Genomic DNA, 23,403 nt, shown 5'->3' with positions numbered 1-23,403 from the left:
CCTGCTGGCTTTTAAAAAGGGTTTCTTTGGCATGAAAGTAAAACATAGGAGACATACAAATCTTTGCAGTTTTAAATGAACAAATGAGGGTGCACACTTCCTGGAACACAAATCTCACTAAATAAGATTATTTACTGAAAAAAAAAAAAAACCCTCAGTCAAGGGGGTGAGAAAAAGCTATAAGACATTTTGAAATTATTGATTCACCGCATAACAAATCCCATTAATAAATGTCTTTATACAATTTCTTTAAGAGCCAGGTCCTTCCCCTAGCATATGGTAAATTATTTTATTTACAAAAACATACATACAGATTCTCAGGAAATTGAGGTATCAGAAAATTGAGATATAGTCATACAGCAAAAGAGGTAGTCATGAAAATCCATAACTAAAAGTGAGCTTATTTCTTAGCACTTTAAAAACCTTACATTATAACCTCTGTATTGTTTACATTTTTTAAAGTAGATTTTGGCACTTTGGTGGTCTGTTACTCCGCCATCTTTTTCATTAGGTTAAACAGTGATTGCTCTCAACAGAACACGTGCTCTGAGCTTTCTCCCCAGCGTTTTCAGGCTGTACCAAGCCTGGCACTCCCAACCCCACTTCTGTCCTTTTGATGAATCACTTATTAGATGACCAGCTTGAACCAAGGGTGACACACCGTGGCCAGAGAACATAGAAAAATTAATCTGGTTCTCTCAGAAACAAAAACACTTGCCTTTGGATCCACAACTGATCTTCCAGGATTTAAAAAATATTAGGTATAAAAATGATATTCCTCCATGTTCCGGTATAATCACTGGTAATGAGAAATCGACCTGTTAGAGGTCAAAGGATTTCAAATTCATCTAAAATGAGAAATTATTAGGCTAAACTATGTAAAATGTTTTAATGTTAAAAATATGACAATCTCATCAGAAACTAATTTTTGGCATTTGAGTTTGTGCATCTCTGCAACTCCAAGAACTTCCAAATAAAATCCAGAAAGGGCAACTTTCCTCAGAAGCACTACATCATAACAGGGGCAGTGAGAGAGGTGGTCTGTCAGAAACTGTTTTAATGAAATAGATTGTCAGCATAAACAGTGCAGCTACACTCTTTTGCTCAGAGACAATTTTCAGTCATGATCCTTGTTTCATATTTCAATAGATAGCCTGGTCTTAAAACTCCTATCCAAAATATGCTTTCCTCAGCTTTTACTGCTTAAGTATTATCTAAAGCGATGTTGTCCAATACAGTAGCCACTAGCCACATATAGCTATTTAAATTTCAGTTGATTAAAAATTCAGTTCATGCTAGCCACTCTTCATGGGCTCAAATACATGTTACTGGGCGCTAGCATATTGGAGAACATAAAGAACATTCTTACCATCATAAAAAGTGCTATTAGCACTGATCTGAAGAAAGTGCAGCGTGCCATATGCTCCTGAGACTTTTCAAACTCATCTTTTTAATAAGTTGTTTAAAAGTATCACTATATTTCTGTGCTACAGGTTAATACTGATCTCTGTTCATAGGTGTGAAAGAACAGTATCAAATTTCTGGTCCTTATTTAGACAATGTATGAAGTATTTAAAGTGCCATGTGAGGCACAAGTAAAACATGAACTCAGATATTTTCAAAACATGACTATAAAAGAAAATTGAAGAGATTTGGTATACATGATGAAATTTAGCAGTCATGATTAAAACAGATCTCTTCCATTAATATCCATAAATCTTGATGAAAGCATAAATACCATTTAAAGCTTCTCACAAAAATGGGAGAAAAAGCCCTTTACATAATGCTCTATTTTACTTTGGTGTCTCAGTATGGGTAAAAAAAATTACTTAAATGCAAATAAAAATGGGAAATTGAAATAAAAACTGTCTTAGGAATAAAGTGCTATGAAGCAAGGACAAAAAAAGTTTTGGTTTAATATGCTCATTTGTATTGATATCTGATATATGAGATGATTAACTTTGAATACTTTCAGGAAACTTAAGTTCATGTTGCTATTTTTCTAATTTACTTTGTCAGAACACAAAGTAGAGATAAGAACTGTCTATCACTTCTTCCAAATAACTCTGAGATGAGAGGCAGGAAGTGGGGAACAAAGTAGATTGCTTGGATTTTTTCTTAGTAAGTAAAACAACTCAATCATAAAATGCACACAGCTGTATCTAAAAGAAAAATGCAAACACAACGTAACCATACTTTATTTGACTGCACCTTATTTAGACAGCTTGCACATTTCAAATCCCATTAAATCTCTCTCTCCAAAAGGATACGGGACAATAGAAGAAAATTATGCAGCAATATCCAGTCATCAAACAGCAGTCCAATATTTTGAGATACACGTGATATTTTATACTCAACTCATATCTGACGTCAATATAATTTATAGTTATGTTTTTACAAACCTGAAAGCCCTGTAACATTTTAGCACTCATTTTAGTGATGTCATGGTGCACTGAAAAGTAACTCTGATGCACTACCAATTTGCTTTTATCTATGCCCCTGAAAAGTGATGAATTTCATGATTTTTAGACACCATAATATACACATCCAGTCTTATACATGTCAGCCAATACCACAACACAGGGCAAGGTAAAGTTAAAACATGTGACAAACAAACTCCTTTACAAAGATTTGTCAAGCAAGTGGAGAGGGTGATTTGGGGAAGAGGCAGAAAATATTAAAACCAAATTTTTAATATTTTGTCTTTCTTATTTTAATTTTGCTGGCTTCAACTTCAAAAACTATTGTCTGGTTACTGACCTGTGGATTTCTCTTGAGTCGTTTTATTTTAACATAATGGAAATTGCAATCAGTCCACATATCAAAAATGGTAGTATACCCGTTAGCTTCTTCAATACTAACATATATAGCTTCATGGTAGCATGTATAAAAAATGTTCAGCAGTATTAACTGCCAAACCAGTGTCAGTGGATAGCACAGTCAGTCTTAAAGAGGCAGCACCCCTTTAAAAGAAAGTTGCACCAATTTTGCTCAGGTTTAGCCAAGTGAACTCACACTATCAATTTTAAATGGAATTTTTTAGATTATTCAAGAAAAATAAAAACGCAATATCAAAAAGTAAATTAATGTTTGATTCCCTTTTAATTGGAATAGAGACTTAATTCTGGTTATCATGTTAAAAGTTAAAATTTTAGTCTACTTAACAATTTTTGCATACCCAATTAAAGACATAAAGTAGACACTATTATTTAACATAAACTAATCAAACAATACAACAACCATATGACTTTTTATCACATGGCTATGGTCATATTTATAAATACCCAATTTGGCAAAACTTAAGTCAATTCAGAGGGAAAGGGTCAGTAGTGATGGTTTCATTGACAACCTGCCAAAAACATAATTATTGAACTGAAAATCCAGCATGTGTCTACTTTAGAACTGTCCCCTTTAGTGAGTCAAGCAAATGTATGTTCATCAATAATCATTACCTATGAACCAGCAATTCAAATATAAAGTGGTGAGAGAAAAACTGGTGATGTAAGTACTGTACTGTTTTTTTTTTTAGTTCAATTCCCTCCATATTAAAAATAACAGAAGCATCACAATAATTGGTATTCCTCTAAATGTTAGAGCCCAAATGAAGTTTGACCAAAATCATACTCAAATGGTCAACTGAAAAGCTGAGTATTATGTGGTCATATTTTAATGTAACCAGTATTCTGCCCATTAAACTTTCAAGAGCAATATAAAATGGAAAGAAAAAGGTTTCTTTAATAATAAGGAACTATAAATGATCCCACCAGCAGAAAGATTTATTTTCACCAAATCTGTATATCTTTATTTTAAAAGTACTTGTTACCATGTTCACTTTCAAGACATTACACTGAGCAAAGAGCAGCTTTCCTTTAAAAAAATAAAAAAAAAGGACAACAAACTTTCCTGAAAGGGGGCTTTTACCAACTGTTAATGGAGGTAGGGTTTTAAAAAAATACAGTAATCATAGTCATAAAATAAAATTCAAACCAAATACTAGAGAAGAAGTAAAGCATATCCAAATGAAAGAAAAAAGCATAGTTTCCTATAAAACATTTTTCACAGAGAATGAATTTTTTTTTCCCATGGGTACCTAGGTTTTCCAGTTAAATAAATTATCATCACAGGTTTCCTGACTCAATTGAAAGCAATTAATTTTAAAATTTGTTATAGTACAGACTGGCCAAAACACAATTTAAGTTATGAGCATAGTGATGGCTATTGAAAACCCATAAGCACTCATTCCAAAAAAAAAAATTCCATTTCTCACTTTTGTTTTTCTAGGAACTAAGCAAAGTTTCCCCAAGTATTTGCTCAAATAAGTGGAAAGTAAATAAAATCAGTTTAAAGTGGATACAATGCACCTTAAGAGACCAAGAACCAAAAGTGAAACATTTCAAGAAATGAAAGCAATGTGAATCCTAATCAAGTGGGAAAAAACTTCCACCTACATTGTAAAAGCTGTTCTTCACAGCTTAGCAATAATTTTGATTAAATAAAATCATATCAGTTTACATTAATTTTCTATTCTTTTCCAAAAATTCCCTCTCAAAAAAAAGTGCATCCAAAACCCAGCAATTCCCGGCTCCACCAACTTTCTCATCCCCTTTGGAGCCATTTCTCAAAGATTTTCCGAGTAAATTCAACTTCTTACTGTAAAGTAAACCACTCTGTCACTCACCTGGAAAAAGTATCCAAATTATAAAAATCTGAAATAATTTATTATCAAATTTAGAATTTAAATTAAAAAAAAAGTTTGCTTGCAAAGGCCTTAAAAAAAGAAAAGAAAAAGGTAGCATGCATTAAAAAACTAGAGATGAAGACAAATATACTTATCTACACAAGCACTGGCAGACGCAATTTAATTGTTATCTTTACTCATTGTAAGACACAACCAACCCTAAATTTTTCATTCACTAATCACTGAGGTACCAATATTCAAGAATGGAAAATTTAATATTGAAAAAAATAAAACCTAAAATTGAAGCTTTCCCCCTACCTCCTTCAGAAAACTATGGCAGGTTTCATGTGAAATGTTAGTATACTTAGAGATTTTTACAATCTACATTGGCTTTTTTAAGGAACAAAAATAATGTTCCACTTACTGGTTCTGTGGTAAAATGATCACTTTGTTATTAATTACATTGTCAGCAGACTTTGCAAATGAACAAACAAATCTTGGCTATCAACTGGCACATCTTGCTGGTACCAAAAAAACTCTTTAAGTTTAAAACAATCTCTTTTAATTCAGAACAAATGCGCCATGCCAAAGTGCAACAAATGTTGTGCGACACTCAATGAGACACTGACAGATAAGAACTGCATGGAAATTACTAAATCCACCTGCAAAGCAATTCTGTACAAATTGCATTGCATGCAAAGGTCGATTCTGAGTGGTTGAAGAGTTGTTCCTTGATGTCAGTTTCTCAACGCAGCCACAATTTAAGTCGCAGTGCATCAACTCCATTTAAATAGTATCTGAACAGCCTCTTATCTCGAACAAAACCAAGATTTTCATAAAGTTTCAAAGCAGACTTATTCGTTATTTCTGTTTCCAAAACAACCTTCAAAAAATAAGAAAAACTAAGTTATAATGTTATATATTTGAAACTAACTTACAATTTCATAATTTGACAAATCACTTATAAAAAATTAGATCAAATATTTTTTTAAAAAAAACATACCATACTTAACTTTTAAAAAATTGATAGCTAAAAAGATATACAGAAAAAAAACACACAAAAATAGTCATCAAAAGTTTAACAATAATTCTTTTTGGGGAGGAAGGGGGTGGAAACATGTTGTTCTATTGATTTTTGTGATATTTAGAATTTTTAGCAATGAAAATATGTTTCAAACTAAAACAAAGATAAATTATTTCCCTGTGGATAATAGCAGTGTGACAAAAAGAAAAGTGTGGAAAGAAAAAAAAAAAATCAATGGTTAAGAAAATAAACCAGTATTTGAAAGTGTTCACCATTGACCTCCAACTCCTATTTTTTTTTTTTTAAATAACTACAGGTATTTTACTGTATTTATGTATGTAAAGAACAAGATTAAATATAGGTATGTTATAATCTACTTATAACTTTGTCCTATATGCAGGAAGTTTTCCTTACACAATATACAGTCAAACAATAGGTTTACATGCTTGTTGGAGGGGTGCTATATTTGGAGCATTAATTTGTCATCATTTATCCTGATGACAACTACCACACTTGTCTAGAGTCCAGATCAGAATCTGCAAACTACAGCCCTTGGGTCAAATGTGCCCATGTCTATTTTTGTAAATAAAGTTTTGTTGGAACACAGCCAAGCCATTTGTTTACATGAGGTTTACAGCTGCTTTCTCCATTTACAAGGACAGATATGAGTAGATGCACCAGAGATCTATGGTCTGCAAAGCCTAAAATATTTACTACTTGGCCTTTTGCAGAGAAAATTTGCTTAACCTAGACCAAAAGTACCCAAACTTTAGTGTACCTGGAGGGCTTGTTAAAAAAGATTGCTTAGCCCCATCCCCAAAGTTTCTGAGTAGGTTTGGGGTGGGGCCCAAGAATATGTACTTTTTAAAATTGCCAGATGATGCTGGTCAGGGGACTAAATACAGTACTTTAAACAGAAAAACACACAAATTATTATTGCCTTTCTGGTTTTTTTTTAATATTACTGTAGCAATGGCCCTGACGATGAAGAACTGATACTTTTGAAAATTATGTGATTATCTTTCCTTAATTTACTTTCCTCTACCAATACATCTTGTATCCCACCCTCCCAACTTTAATATTCATAGCTCTATTGCTTTTCTATTGATTCTAAACCTACCTCACTGAGAATTATCAATAGAGTGAGCCATGGTTACTGTTAGGATGTTATAACCCTCAGGTGTTTGGAGTGGAATAAAAAGGGCAAAATATCATTAAACAAAGGCCCAAGTGAAGCCTTTGAGCATGTTCCTATTCTAACTCAAGCTATCAAAAATCTGACAAGAATTCAAACAAAAACTGAAACTGAGAAAAGACTGTACCTCAACTCATATCCAAAAACTGAACTCATGATTAACTCCTCCTCCATGATCCCATGTCAGTAACAAGATATCCATCACAATAACGCCTCAAGCCTTAAACCCGAGTCATCCTAGAACAGTGGTTCTCAACCTTCCTAATGCCGCGACCCTTTAATATAGTTCCTCATGTTTGGTGACCCCCAATTTCATTGTTACAAATTGAACATAATTAAAGCATCGTGATAATCACAAAAACAATATGTAATTATATATGTGTTTTCCGATAGTCTTACGCGACCCCTGTGAAAGGGTCGTTCGACCCCCAAAGGGGTCGTGACCCACAGGTTGAGAACGGCTGTCCTAGAACCTCTTTCCTTTCCACCCCCCTATTATGTCCAAGCACTGAGTATTTCCACTTTTTCCCTTAAATCTCTCTCAAACTGGTCCTCTTCTTTCTATCCCCATTGATACCACTCTAGTCTGAGTTGCCATCAACTTTCACTGTAAGTACAAGAGCTTCCTAACTCAAAGATCTCCCATTCTCTAAGAAGTGTGATGCTCTTGTTAATTCTCTGCTTGTCCTCAAGATCAAGTCCGTAAATTAAAAATAATCTAAAGAAATCTAAAAATCCCATCAAAATTTGGTCTCTACCTACCTTGCAAACTTTGTCTCTCCCGTTGCTCTCCACAATCAACACTAAACTTTCAGTTTCTGGAATCTACTGAGATCTTTCCTACTTTAAACCTTCATATAATCTGTTTTCTCTGTGTAGAAGTATGCTCTTCCTACCCTCCTTGCTTTTGGCCTTAGCTTGTCACTTCCAGACTGAATCGAGTATATCCCTTTCCGTTTATACAACCTCACAGCACTCTGCACCACTCCTTATTCCACTGCACTCTCATTTAACATTTGATAAGTATGCCATCTCTCTTAGTTGGTGAGCCCAATAATGGCTGTGATTATGGATGGGTACCTCCTTCACAGTTATTTTCTCTGCACCTAACACATTGCCTGACATATAGAAATATCTTAAATATTTATTAATTATATATGTTCTCAGCACCTTTTATTATATTACATAAATATTAAACAAACAAAAGTATTGCCAAGCTTGTAAATGACCAGAGTACTTAAAGAGAAAGCACCATCTTAAGACAATTACCTATGCAATTAAGTCATAGAAGCAAATCACAAGCTAAATACAAACTTTTAAAAGATCTAAAAAGCAAGGATCATGAGAAAATTTTCCTAAGAAGGCCTAAAATAATAGTTGTGTAGCAAACATACTGCTTTAAAATAAAAATAAGAAGTCACATCTCTCCGCTCTTTAAATAAACACAGAATTTAATGGCTAATTATTTTGTGTCTGGTAATTATTACAATCTGGTAATAGGTTTATTTTGTATATAGTAAATAAATAAATAAGTAGAATTTTTTTTTAAGTAATGTAGGCCACCTAACACCCCAGTCTGATCAATACAAGTTTTCAGTTTTGAACAATTCACTTGGTTAGTTCCTAGAATTCTGTTTTAGGCCAGCACCTAATTACAACAACTAGTAAAATGTTAAATCAAAACAATTAATATGAGAAGCAATAAAGCTGCAATGACACAAAACTTGGAACTGATTTCACAGAAATAAAAAGGAGTGACAGTTTTAATAAAATAGCTCATATTTATCAAAGATTTACTAAATGTTATGGAAAGCATTTTATATGCATTTGTCATTATGGTATTTTCACACTAACCCTATAAATAATTATTTTCTCTAATTTACAAGTGAATGAAACTCAAGGCCAGTCTCTAAACCTGAACTAGAGCTTAATAGTATTCACTCTTCTATACTTCCCATGATTGGTTTCCAAAGTAAAAACAATGCAGCAAATGGGAGCTCTAACATATTTAAAACATGATGGAGATCTAAGTCCATGTTCATTAATATTTGGCAATCTAAAATATTCAAAATATCTGCAGCTAACCACGGCTACATAAATACAAACTTGAGGTGTTGAATTACATAGAAAAAAATTTCACAAAGGGCTAACCTTTGCTAAAATTAAAAGTTTCTCCGCACACTCACAATTTCTAAACCAAGAGATCATGTATTATTTGACTCAATAAAAGATGCTAGGAAAAAAGTAACTACTTTTTAATACTTAATCACTTACATTCTTATATGAAAAGAGAATCTGGGTTTATACTGGAAATTCACTATAAAACTATTCTTTTAGTGCATCTCATGGGAGTATTACATTGGAAGCCAAAGGATAACAAGGTTATTTGGTCCTAAAGAAACTAGGCAGTTGAATTATAGTGAACTTCTACGGATTCTCTTCCCAACAAACCATTGTTAGAATATGCCAAACCATTACAGTTTAGAAAGCCCTTTCTAATATTATAGGCTGGAAGCTCCTAGAGGGAGGACAGGCTTGTTCACTGCTAGAACCTAAGCACTAGCTCACTGTCTGGCATCTCACAAGCTACTCACACTGATACTGCTGAATGAACACCTTTATTGCTCTTCATAACATTCCTTTAAGATCAGAATTACCATCACATTGCATATAGACAAAGAGAGAAATTTTAAAAAGTTAAATGACTCGCCTACAATCACACAACTATACTAAGTGACAGCAGATGGATCTGGAAGCCAGGCTTCTCATACACAGTTCTTTATCAGGCTAAATTACTTAACCAAAAATCCCTTCAGTTTAAATAACTCCATTTTACTCTGTTCTTTACCTAGAAGCCTCAGTCTCATAGCCAAAATATGTTTCCAGTTAAACTAAAAATGTTAAATGTATACACTGAGTGGCCAGATTATTATGACCACTTGGTGTTTGTAGGCAAATGAGCTATAATTTTGCACTGAAGTTGCTAGAGGGCCAGACCATTATAAACAGGGAAGCAGGTTGTTTACCATGACAGTAGAAGTGATTTTTTTCTGAAGATATGGGTAAACAACGCGATTTAACCACCTTTGAACGTGGGATATATATATATATATATATATATATACACATATACACACACACACACACACACACACACACACACACATACATACACACACACACACACACACACACACACACACACACACACACACACTCTGAGTGGCCAGATTATGACCACCTGACGTTTGTAGGCAAACTAGCCGTACACTGCATCGTATGGTATATGAAAGCCAAAGGCCTGTTCGAACACCTTTGCTGTCTGCAGTTACCAAGATAAAATGTCTCCAATTCGCACAGGAACACAAGGATTGGACAGTCAAGCATTGGAAAAAAGTCATGTGGTCCAATGAATCACGTTTCCAGTTGCATCATGCAGATGGCAGAGTGAGAATTTGGCGGAAACAGCATGAAAGCATGCACCCCACATGCATGAGTACAACCCTTCAAACTGGTGGGGGCAGTGTTATGGTTTGGGGCATGTTTTCCTGGCATGATTTGGGCCCTTTAATTCGTGTGGAACAACGTCTGAATAACACAACATACCTAAGTATCATTGCTGATCAGGTTCATCCTATCATGTTGATGGCTTCTTCCAACAAGACAATGCGCCATGCCACGGTGCTCGTATTGTGCAGAAGTGGTTTCAAGAACATGAGGGAGACTTTACCTTGCTTAGGTGGCCCCCACAATCACCAGATCTCAATCCAATTGAGCATTTGTGGGACCAAGTTAAAAGAGCCATCAGGCAGCTGGTTCCACAACCATCAAATCTCACAGAACTGGACAGTGCTATGCATCAGGCATGGTGTCAGATTCCTCGCATCACCTTTCAACATCTCGTGGAGTCAATGCCAAGAAGAATCGCCGCAGTATTGAAGGCAAAAGGTGGCCCTACGAAATACTGATGGGATGGTCATAATATTCTAGCCACTCATAATAATATATATCTCACGTTCAAAGGCTGTTAAATCGCGTTGTTTACCCATGTCTTCAGAAAAAAATCACTTCTACTGTCGTGGTAAACAACCTGCTTCCCTATTTAAAATGGTCTGGCCTTCTAGCAACTTTAGTGTGAAATTACAGCTCATTTGCCTACAAATGTCAGGTGGTCACAATAATCTGGCCACTCAGTGTATAGATCTTAGCAACCTCAACATACAATTTTTTTTCTTTCCTTAGGTTGAGAGCTTTCACCTTTTCACTTGGAAACACTTTTGACTTCTCTTTGGCATATCCGCATTACCAACATTATCACTCTTACATTTGGGGGCCATTATTAAGTAAAATAAGGGTAACTGGAATACAAGCACTGCAATACTGCAACAGTCAATCTGATAACCAAGATGGCTACTAAGTGACTAATCTGTGGCAAACATACACAGCGTGAACATGCTGGACAAAGGGAGGATTCCAATGGAGCAGTACAACAATAGTGTAAGATTTCATCATGCTACTCAGAACTGCTGGCAATTTAAAATGTATGAATTGTTTATTTCTGAAATTTTCCATTTCATATTTTCAGAGCCTAGTTGACTATGGGTTACTGTGAAACCACAGATAAGTAGGGACTACTATATTACAAAAAGGGAAGTAAAGAAAACCAGAGAGGTACAATTGATTCTGTCCAGAAGGATTAAAGAAAACTTTAAGGAGTTGTTGATATTTTAGTTGGGTAATAAAGACTGACAAGTATTTTAATAAGCAGAGGAAGATAAAGAAGCTACTGGGCCCTGACTGGTTTGGCTCAGTGGATAGAGCGTTGGCCTGAGGACTGAAGGGTCCCAGGTTCGGTTCCAGTCGAGGGTATGTACCTTGGTTGCGGGCACATCCCCAGTAGGGGTTGTGCAGGAGGCAGCTGATCGATGTTTCTCTCTCATCGATGTTTCTGACTCTCTATCCCTCTCCCTTCCTCTCTGTAAAAAATCAATAAAATATAATAAAAAAAAAAAAAAAAAAAGAAACTACTGGATCAAGCAAATACATCAGTGAGAAAGTAGTTACAATGGAGTGGAAGGGAAAGAATCCAAATGAAATGGGATGAAATGGCAATATAAAGTAGAACCAACAAATACACTACCATCCAAAAATAGAAGGGCCCAGCTAGTGTGGCTCAGTGGTTGAGTATTGACCCATGAACCAGGAGGTTATGGTTCAATTCCCAGTCAGGGCGCATGCCCAGGGTTTTGGGTTCAATCCCTAGGATGAGGCGTGCAGGAGGCAGCCAATCAATGATTCTCTCTCATTGACTTTTCTATCTCTCTCTCCCTCTCCCTTCCTCTCAGAAATCAGTAAGAAATATATATTTAAAAAAAAGACAAGACTATTTCTACAATAATACATAGATCACTAATTTAGGATTTAACCTTGAGACTAAAACAATATAACCAAAATCTCCATATCATCCCTTTAAACTTTCAAAGTAAAACCAATACTATTTAAACATTTGATCAATTAAGTGAAGCATGTCTCACAGGTAGTGATTATGGAAACTCAGAAAAGGCTTAACCGTAAGAAGATAATATCCCTGATCATAGCATCCTTGTTCACTGGAAATCACTCCACTCAGTAGCAATAGAGGATCAAAACATAGTTTTATCATGCCAAAGATTTCTCCAAACTGTTACACTACTTTTGCAAAGCCTGACTTTCTTCTGGATGAGCTAAGCCAGTGTGGGTATGGTCCAAACACAGAGACTTATAGTAATAAATGTATGTAAATTTTAGTTACCAGCCATGTAAATTATCAAGGTCACTGTACCTTTTACTTTTTTATATTAAAAGCTGCAAACAATATGAGATCCTCCACCATGAGTAATTATCTTATTTGGAGTAAATTTAAATATCGTTAAATCCTAGACTTCTCTGTGCTGCCCGGTATGTCTGTAGGCCTTCCCATAGAACCACCATTTAGTGTGATCTGTCAGAATACAAACTAATGTAAACAAGAAGCATGAGAATACTCTGCAGTAAATCTCTATATTCTGACAATGAAATGTGTTCATGAGATACCACTGAATGGAAAAACTATTACAGAATAATTGTGATTTCATTTTTTATAAAAAAAGGTATTACACAGTTGCATACAGGTGTGCTTAGAAAATGGGAGGATGTACATCATAAGATTAATAGTAGCTTTAAGTGGAAAGATGAAGAGTTAAAGAGCATGAGGACAGTGGAAGGTATATTATACCAAAACACACACACACACACACACACACACAAAAGGTTAATTTTTGTGTCTGGATTTTGTACAAAAAAGAAAAATTTTTTAAAAAGGCAAGTTACTTATTAAGGTCAGCATGTTGTTGAAAAAAAAATTACTTAATTTCAAGTATTTTGTGAGCTAAGGCACATCTGCCCTCCAATAATAAAGACAACTGTCACTTGTATCACTCATACAGTTACTATACATAAAAATGCAACTTTGTTCCTTCTTAGTCATCATTGCTATACAGACATTTATTCTTCCCCTTATTTATACTTATTCCCTCCCAAATTATTCAATAGTAAATCTTAACAGTCCCAACTATCACCATTATTTACTGAGCACCTAGCATGTTTAAAGCCCAGTGCTATCACATACAAGAAATTATACCTGCTATAAGGCCTTAGAAAAAAAGCTGAAAAGAGATGCTCTGAGGTTAATATGTAGATGGCTCCAATTAAAAAACTAGCTGTCTTCACCTACCCTCCAAGCCTTATCATTATTTAATGCTGAGAGATGTTTGTCAAATGTGAAATGTCCTTCATATGAGTTGACAGTTGGCCCAGAGTTAAAAATAAAACTTTTATGTAGAAAGAAACTAAGGCTAATATGTAACTTACAGTAAGTGATAACTTAACTGATAACAAGTCCTCTGAATACAAATTCCTCTGAATACCATTTATTTACTGAAAATGTCTAAGATTTCATCTTTACATTTTGACAAAAAAAACAAATTTTAGCTCCCATTATCACCTTAAAATTTGTTCTAGGTCAAAATTCATGTGTTTAAATGATATATAATTTCACTACAAGTTGCATTTGTACATTGCTATAAGACCTGCAGTATAATAATCATGGGATATTTATAAAAATACGTAGTAGAATACTGCCTAAAAGGTCTTAAGTATTTAGAAAGACTTACCTCATCACAGTCTCCTTCAACCATGGCATATATAGCTTTCTTAACCAAGTTAGTACCTAGAATATAGATCTGAGTATTAATGAAGGAAAAATGTAATTAGTTTCTTAAAGATACCTAAATTATAACATCATAATAAGCATATAAATGTCAAATGCTGAGTTCTACCTTGAATGCAGATACACAGATTATCTTAAATTGAGAAAAATTTTAGATTTAAAATGAGAGGCCAAGAGAACCTACACATAGCAATTTAAGTTTCCTCTTGAAAGAGCTAAGCAAGTCCTGATATATTCCTTTTTCTCAGGTGTAATTACCTGCTCCAAGCAGGAGTTTCTGCTATTCTGTTTGAAGGGAAAGGGGAAAAAAGAAAAAGGCAAGATATAATACGGCCAAGCAACCCAGGAACTTCTTGAGCTGGCCAGAACTCACTGCATATGACCCTTGAACCAATCTTGCCAAAGATCACACTACAACTGCTGTGACCCAAAGTAGGCCCAAGACACTGGGTTGGTTCCTACAAACCTTATAGTGAGCATGGGGCACACTTAAGTCTGGTATTCCCACACTAGAGGCCTGGTGCACCAATTCGTGCATGGGTGGGGTCCCTAGACCTGGCTGACGGTCGCTGGGCCTGGCACAGAAGGAACGGATGCAGGACGCCAACATCGGTGCCTCACCACCACACAGTTCCCCACCTCCCTCCCTCCTCCTCCCCTCACCGCCATGCTGCCACTGTGGCAGGCGGGCGGGCGGCAGGCCAACTAGGGCCTGCCAGCAGGGTGGAGGGACCATGGGAGATTGGCCAACTGCGGGAGGTTGGCTGTGGGAGTGCACTGACCACCAGGGGGGCAACTCCTGCGTTGAGCATCTGCCCCCTGGTGGTCAGTGCACGTCAAAGCGACTGGTCGTTCCAATTGTTCGGTCTTAACAGCGCTTAGGCTTTTATATCTATACTAAAAGGGTAATATGCTAATTAGACCAGGAGACCTTCTGGGAGACCTTCCGGTCATCCTTCCGGACAAAGCCATGGTGGTGGGGCAGAGGCAGTTAGGGATGATCAGGCCAGGAGGGGAGGGCAGTTAGGGGTGAGTAGGCCAGCAGTGGGGGGCAGTGGGGGCAATCATGCTGGCAGGGGGGGCAACTGGGGGTGAGCAGGCCGGTAGGGGAGTGGGGGGGCAGTCAGACATCTCCTGAGGGGTCCCAGATTGGAGAGGGTGCAGGCCGGGCTAAGGGACACTCCCCCCGACCCCCCCGCACGAATTTCATGCACCGGGCCACTAGTATATATATGATATCAGTAGTGTGTCTGCAAATGTCTAGCAAAATATATCTTAGGTTAGGGTCAGATATATTTAGTACATTAAAGGGAAAACAACTGCCAAATGTGAATTTTAAGAAAAAAATCCCAATTTTATAAAAAATCTCTTAATTCTCAAAACATGAGCAAAAACACATTATTTGGGCCAAACAAAATGTCTGAGGGCTAAGACGCAACCTTCAAGCCACTGGCTTCTGCCTTCCGAAACAGCCAGACAATTGCCTATCATTTTCCATGAGTTCTTACCAGCTCTTTTTAATGCATCAAAGACTCAATCCTGGCTTATATAACAAGCCTGATTCATTAAAAATCTTGGTGGTAAACTATAACACTGTAAGTTGGTTAAACTTAATGTAGTAAGTGAACCTATTCTTAATGATTTCCCAATATAAATAAGATTGTCTTAAATTGGACAATAATACTAATAGTTGAGAAAAAACTGTTGGTAATTAAATACTGGTATAGGCATCAAATATTCTTTCATGAATACTAACTTCGCTTCAGTACATCCCAGAATGACATGCCCAGACAAGAGTACTTGTCAATCTACTCTTACATCTTAAACGAAGAGCTAGTAGGTCCTAAGTATTAGGACAGGCTTAGATCACAGTCACCTGGGGAAGCTTCAGCCCTCCTTCTAACAAGACAAACAAGATTCTCAGTGGGAGGGGCCTATGTATTTGTCTTATAATCACCCAGATGACTCTAATGACCATTGTAAGATTAACTGAAAAATGCCAAAAAAGGTAGACCTAAGAAAGAGATGACTGGGAATGGTAAGAATTCCTTTTCCTGGTCTTCTTTGAATTGTTAATACAATTACTAGTACTAAATAATGGTTAACAATTTCTCCATTATTTTGCCTTCATTGAGGTCCACTTCAGCCAAGCATAGACAGCTTAAAGCTATGATCAAGTACCCTAAGACTGCTATCAAAACTGCAGTACTTGGTATAATACAAAGCATTCTGAACATAGTAAAGAAATGTTTGGAGACAAAAAATGGTCACCTGCTACTTATTAAAAAGATAATCTCTCAAACAATTTTAAAAAATCATTAAAAACATTTCGGTTCCCTGGCCAGTGTGGGTCAGTTGGTTGGGGGTCGTCCCTTGCACTAAAAGGTTACCAACTTGATTCCCCTGTGAATTTTGGGCTCATTGCGGGGGGGGGGGGGGGGGAGGCAGCTCTCACTTCAATGTTTCTCTCTCTCTTAAAAAAAACAATGCACATCTTGGAAATATTTTTAGGTAAAAACAATTTTGATTTTCTTCCCTTAGCATCATGCTCATTTCCACATATTTACACTTAAATCTTGATTCAAAATACAAAAAAGAACTCATACATTCTTTTAATGACATAATATTTTCCTTACCAATGCCATTTCTCCTGTATTTGGAATCCACGGCTAACATGGCTATATAACCTCTGCGGAACATCTTTTTGTGCATGTCCAACTTGCAAACGATGGCACCTACACACTCCTCCCCTACCACGGCCTTAAAAATAAACAAACAATTATGAAGAACATAATACCACCAGGTACTGCACCCAGGGAAACAGCAACCAACCACTGGTCAGCATTTTTGAGGGAGGAAGAGATAATGAGAATTCTAGCAAGAGAGCAGAAGTTTCAGAAATCTAAATCCTAAAGCTCCTTCAAATGTTCTAGTTTTAATATTTTTCAACATTCTTTAAAACATGAATTTCTTATGATTATCAAAACATACGGGGGGAAAAGCAAAATTCCATAGGTAAACATTCAAGTGCTTTTTAAAGGTCTCTAGTTATAATTAGTTTTATAAGAGGTTTATAATTATATTATTTGCAATAAATACATATTTAAGATTTGGGAAGGAGGAACATGTGAAAATAGCTTTTTAAAGAAAAAGTCTTCATTAGGATATGATAAAATATTGAGAAACTTGCTTACTGGCAGAGTACAATAACTTTAAGTTTATAATAAAGCTTTTGTGAAAGATATGACATGATTTATACTTGAACAGTAAATTTTGATCAGGAAAGAAATGTAAAATATTCTCAGAAAAAGGATTGTTTTAAGCTATTCCTTGGATCCTAATCAAGGGGTTTTTGTTATTGAGATACTACGAAGAGTAGATGTATATACAATGGTCTAATTTTTAGGACACTTTTGACAGTGAAGTCATTATCATAAAGCTCATAGTATATCTAGAACTCAAAATCAGAGCTTTCTATTTAAACAAAAATGTACAGCTTTCCAGAGTAATTAAGATTTCCATATTTTTTTTTGCAAACTAAAAATATGGCTTTCAAACATTCTATCACTGATAAAATGTTCTAGTAATACTATATATAGTCTGGTCAATATAAATAGGGCAATAGCTCCAATTGTTTAATAATGTGTAAGCCAGAAATACTTGCTGTTAAAAGCCCTTATTAGAAAAAAATGAAAACTTCAAATTATCTCTTAATAATATTAACTTTTCAGAAGAAACTATTTCAAAAACAAAAAACAGGAATGGGTTAAAAAAATTAGTAAGTAAAGCCCAATTTATACTTAATACCTATTTTAATTTAAATCTGTTGTAAGATTGTTTTAGTCCATCATTCTATAATTTGATTACAAAACTCTTTTTTTAAAAAAAAACTGTGGAGAAATCTTTTAGGCACGATAATTCTAATCCATTTCATGCAAATCTAAATTAGGTCAGAAAAATCCTTTTAAAGGAATATTAAATTCAACAATCCACACTAATTAATTTATGTTCTATCACACAATCCAAAACCATTTGGGGCCATTTTCATTCATGATGTATCAATCTGGTTCTTTCAAAATCTTTTGAAAACCTGAAATTTATGCAAAAATTGCTTGGTTGAACTTTTTAACATGAAAACTCACTTCAAATATATATGTGTGGTTGTGGTGCGCATGTGGACATACCACAGACCAAATGGTATATTAAAAAAAATTAGGGCCTGATCTCATTAGCTAGGGAAAGTGGAAATCTATGTAAATCTCTGATACAAAACTGTAGAATAACTACTTTTAACAGTGAATAAACCATCTAAAAGAGGACAATTTTAAAACCACTACATACAATACAGCTGGACAATACTTTCAAATTATATAGAAATTTCAAACAAATCTTCTTTGTCCTTTGACCAAGAAAATAACAAGCAAAGTATATTAGTTCCCTCTTGGACTAGATTGATTTCTTCCTAATTAAGAATCTACAGGAGCAAGAGTCAAGTTGTACATATCATTTAAAAATAAAAGCCCAATATATAATATATTATTATTAACAAATGTTGGTAGTGAGGAAGGCCAATGCTATTTTTTCTTGATAAATTGCTGATGAATATACACTTACAAGAATTACTAAATTACTTGTTAATTTTTTCCAAATAAAAGCTTCTGCTATTAAATGTGTTCTTTTTTCAGATGGTAACTGAAAAATTCCTGGCAAGACTTAACTCTAAAGACCAAAGGCTTATCAATCTATAATATAGATATAAAATATAAATTTGTGAAACAGAGAGTCCCAAATTCCAGAACACTACAAATAGGAAAGAAGCGTCGTTTCCAGAGGAAGCCAGAAAGTTAAATTTAGAACAAATAAATGGAAGTAGTATACATTACTGGTAATAAGTTTAAGAAGTTCGAAAACGCACCAACTACAGTTCAAAATATCATGAACTGCAATGAGAAATTAGTTAAGTACAGAGTGACAGTGCCTCCAAGTTGTACAGTACTCTACTTTCACATGTTACAATTATTAGAAAGAATCAGAAACTATCATTTGGCCCTGGCCGGGACTTTCAGTTAGTTGGAGCATCATCCTGTACACCAAAAGGTTGTAGGTTCGATTCCCAGTCAGTGCAAATACCTAGGCTTCGGGTTCAATCCCCAATCAGGGCTCATGTAGGAGGCAACAAGATGTTTCTCTCTCTTCCTTCCCTTCTCTCTAAAAATCAATAAAAATATGTCCTCCTGTGAGAATTTAAAAAAGCAACAACCCTGTTATTTGTGTTAGTCAAATATGGTCAAGAACTGGCAATTTTCTAAGGTTCAACCTCAGATATTTCACTTAATCCATTACAGGTTACTCATGAAACCAGGAATATTTTGGAGGTTTCTAATCACTTGAGATTGATGTTTGTAAGCACATCTATCCCTTAAGAAGTATAACTTTGTGACATAATGATCTTCACTGAATAGACCAAGGGTATGTCATTTTTCAGGTTCTTGTTTCCATGTGGCCAGGAGACCTGAGTTCTAGCTTTACCTTCCTGCCACTGAATATCTAGAGATTTAAACATTTTAAAGTCACTCTGGCCCATAATTTTTTCATTAATAAAATAAATCTGAACTAGATTATCTCTAGGATCCTTTACAGTTCTAAAACGATATGATTCAAAATAAACATACACATTATATTTGTTTTAAATTAGTTCTTATGGGAAATTCTAATTTTTTAAATGCCAATAAAAAGGCCCGAGGCTACATAGCCTCTAATTGTTCAGCTATCATTTTATGTTCTACACCACCAGATTCATACTTGCACTAGTAAATCTTATAGGTCAACCACTTTTTCATATTTCGATTTCTAGATACTCAGAATTTAATGTTAAACAAATTGACTCTTAAGGGTCAAAGCACAAATTAACTGGTGAATTGGGAGGGGTCTATATAAAATCTAAACTAAAGTTTAATAATATTAAGTTTATCAGAGTCTAAAATGGCAGACGAGTTGAGAGAGGTCTAGGTAATATCAGAACTCAAAAGTTGACTAAGTATCATATAAGTGGTGGGCAAAAGGTTTACAGTTGTTCGTATGGAAAAATAATCATTAATAAATAATAGTATAAGAATAAACTGTATTTCATGTATTCACAACTGTAAACCTACTTTTACCCACCCCTCTATATACAACTATTTTCTGAAATTAACAGAAATAAATATACTATTTCAATTTAAAGTGTACCATTACAATTGTATGCTTCTGTGGGTCAATTTACAGTTAAAGTCGATCTATAATATTTAGCAATTACAATGAAATGTGAGATGACATAATACTGACAAAAAAATCATTTTCCCATTTTTGGATACAATGGTTAGACTCCTAAGAGGAGTTTCATAGAATATAAAATAGTTACCACAGTTTAAAAAAAACACTAAAGTTTAGCAAAGTGAACACTTAGAAAATAGCAGAACAACCATTATTTACAATACTGAGAATATACTTTTAGGTTATCACTAAGCTACAAAATAAAAAAGATGGATTTCTTAAGTATTATTAAAATGTCTTGCAGGGAATCACCAAGTGCAACTAAATCAATGCTGAAACGATAATAGTAGTAGCTTTTCCCTTTACATATCATAAAATGCTCCTTAAAAGCATGTTGCATTTCAGTAAAATTCAATGGAAACAACGTATTTGTGAGTATATGACACAAAGCATACACCTACCGTTAATCTAAGTGAAAGGTTTCAAAAGAAGTGAAACTGGTCAATGTAATTGGAAAAAACTATTGGAACCACGAGTATTATGTAAAGTTTAAAAAAATTGTTCCGCTTATTTGTAGCCGCGTCTTTTTTCCTTACATACAAATAAGAATTTTGTCAATTATACTTGACACAAGCCAGTATTACTACTAGCATTTGGGCATATCTATGACCAGTTTCTTAAAAAAGAAAAAAAAAATTAAGTTAGTAACAATTTCACACTTTAAGTTTCCTACATTTCACAAAAGGGTATTTTTGTTCAAGTTTCAGGAGTTTTCTAGCCACCAGAAGTGTTAGTAGCACCATCTGCAATCACGTACCAGAAGGCAGTCTGGCTACAACTGTTAACTGTCCTGTTGAAGTAAAGGAAACAATCTCCGTAATTACAGAATATGCTAGTGAGATTTCATTCTCCAGTGCGGCCGCGCCAAGTTTACTGACAAATCACGTTTCCCCAAAACATGTTTATGCACACACTCTTCCCTGATTAGAGCTGTAATTGAGAGATTAATAAGGTCTGCATCCGAACAGAATCGTGTTCAAATTAAATGACTGCAGCGCGCTGGGAGGAGGGAGGGTCATTAAAGAGGCTAAACAGGATTATAAGCGAATGCAAACCGCATAGAAGACCCCCGGCACGCAGCGGCACGGGCTTGCTGCAGTGAACATCGGCATCAAGGTAACCCGGGTCACGACTTCTTACCTCCCGAAGTTCCACCGAGTACCTGGGAGGGAGCACACGCACCTGACACCGCGTGGCACGCACTACGCCAGGCGGGCTAGATCCACGGCCACGCTCTGCCCTCACACTCCCTGCCCTGCACGGCCTGGCTCGCTCCGCCGGGTTCACCCTCCTTTCCTGCCATCCACTTACCAAGAAGCACAGCTGTGGCCAGTTGTGGATAAAATATCTATAGGTATAAATGGAGTAGGGTTCGGACAGATCTTTGGTGATCAGTCTCATGATATCGGGCATTTGCAGCTCGGATTCATATCGGACATAACGTATCGTCCGATCCTCCCCGGGCTCCGCCTCCCGGCTGGAGGGGCTCCTCAAACTGCAGCCGGCGGTCAGGGAGGAAGACAGCAGCCGCACCTGCTCGTCCTCCTCCTCCTCCTGCTCCTGCTCGGCGCCCTCCGCCAGTCCATTGCGGGCCGCCGCGGCCTCCGCGGGGCCCGGGAGCGCAGTTCTGGCGTGGCTGGGGAGGCAGCGCGGGGGGCTCTCGCCCGAGCGGACCCCGGCTCCTTTTGTGGCAGTCGCTCTGGGGCCCCCGTCGGGGGTGGCCGTGGTCGTGGCCGCCTCGGCCGCGTTGAAAACCTTGCTCTTGAGCGAGGCGGCCGCCCGGAGGTGCCGCAGTTCGGGGCTGATCAATCCGTTGAGCTGCTGCTGCTCCTGCGGCGGCTGAGGGCACCGGAGGCACGGATGCCCCTTGGCCGCCGCCGTCGCCTCGCCGCCCGCCCGACTCCTGCCGCCGCCGCCGCCGCCTTCGTGCTCCTCGTCGTCCTCCTCGTCCTCGCTGCAGCAGGCGAGGGCGGCCCCCGCCGGGAAGGGACAGCGGGGCTCAGCCGCCGCCGAGGCCGGAGGTGCCGGGGGTGGGAGGAGGCTGCTAGGCCCAGGCGGTACCTCCGCCATCCTAGAGGCAACACACACCGAGAGGGAGGCCATGAGAGCCGGCCGGCGAGCGCCGAGCCCAGGGGGCGCCGGGCAGGGGGCGGCGGAGGTGGGGGGAACAAAGGCAGAAACCGTCCCTCACCGAGGTGCCCCCCAATTCCGCGGCGCCCCCCCCCCTCCCGCTCTTCAGCGCCGCCCAGCTGCTCCGCCGGCCACCGTCCCCGTCCGCCCCGGCCCACCCGCCAGCCCTGTCACCGCCGCCCCTCCCGGCCCCTCCGCGAGGCTCACCCGGCACGGGTCCCCGCCGCCAGCGCCGCCACTCCTCTTTCTCCTCAGCCGCTGCCGCCGCCTCCTTCGCCGCCGCCTCCTTCGCCGCCGCGGCCGCCTCCGCCGCCCAGGCTCCCACTCCGCCGCCGTCGCCGTAAAGCGCCGCGGCTGTTACCCCGGGTAAAGTTTCCTGGGCCTGGCTTTACGACACTTCCCTGCCTGCCGGCTGCCGGGGCCAAGGGAAAGGGGCGTGGAGGGAGGTGACCTGTGGAGGGGCGGGGCCGAGGGGGCGGCCTGCGGGTTTCGGGGGCGGTGCGTGCTGGGGGCGGGGCTGCGGGGCGGGAAGTGCCGAAGGCCTGCAAGTCACTCGCCGCGGCCCCCTCTCCCGGCCTTTAGGGCTCCTCGCCCGCGGAGTTGGCCACGCGGGCCGGGGCGGGGCGGGCCGGACCGGCGCTCCGAGTTCCCCGCCCGCCGACCCCACGGAGCTGCCGCCAAGCCCGCCCGGCCATATACCAGACTCGTAAAAATGCGTTTCCTCCGCTGTGTCTTTTTGAACGTTTGCCCTACGTGGTGGGGGGGGGGGGGGGGGTGGGGGGGGGGGAGTGGCGGTTCCCCAAGGTCTTAAAAATGGA

General features: G+C 38.0%; 1 protein-coding gene across 12 annotated transcripts in view; it reads right to left on the bottom strand.

Annotated features, from left to right (window-relative positions):
- NAA30 (N-alpha-acetyltransferase 30, NatC catalytic subunit) overlaps positions 1-22,898 on the bottom strand; it is a 39,040-nt gene extending 16,142 nt beyond the window's left edge. For 7 of the 12 annotated variants that reach the window (XR_004967449.1, XR_004967452.1, XR_004967453.1 and 4 more), the window contains exons 1-4: positions 22,793-22,898; positions 21,767-22,526; positions 16,780-16,903; positions 14,088-14,143 (exon numbers count right to left, since the gene is read on the bottom strand). Coding sequence is in view for 4 of the 12 variants with exons in the window: in XM_036308489.1 (XP_036164382.1) it covers positions 14,088-14,143; positions 16,780-16,903; positions 21,767-22,525 (939 nt within the window). In the remaining 8 variants the exon portion in view is untranslated. Of the gene's footprint in view, positions 1-248; positions 5,562-14,087; positions 14,157-16,779; positions 16,904-21,766; positions 22,527-22,792 lie in introns of those variants that run through there. The other 5 variants (XR_004967447.1, XR_004967446.1, XM_036308461.1 and 2 more) reach the window with 4 other exon arrangements.
- Between the last annotated feature and the right edge of the window lie 505 nt (positions 22,899-23,403).

Source organism: Myotis myotis, unplaced genomic scaffold (assembly GCF_014108235.1).
Source record: "Myotis myotis isolate mMyoMyo1 unplaced genomic scaffold, mMyoMyo1.p scaffold_m19_p_1, whole genome shotgun sequence".
NCBI classification, from domain to species: domain Eukaryota; kingdom Metazoa; phylum Chordata; class Mammalia; order Chiroptera; family Vespertilionidae; genus Myotis; species Myotis myotis.
The sequence above is the reverse complement of the archived record's forward strand: the minus strand, read 5'-3'. Positions and strand labels throughout refer to the sequence as shown.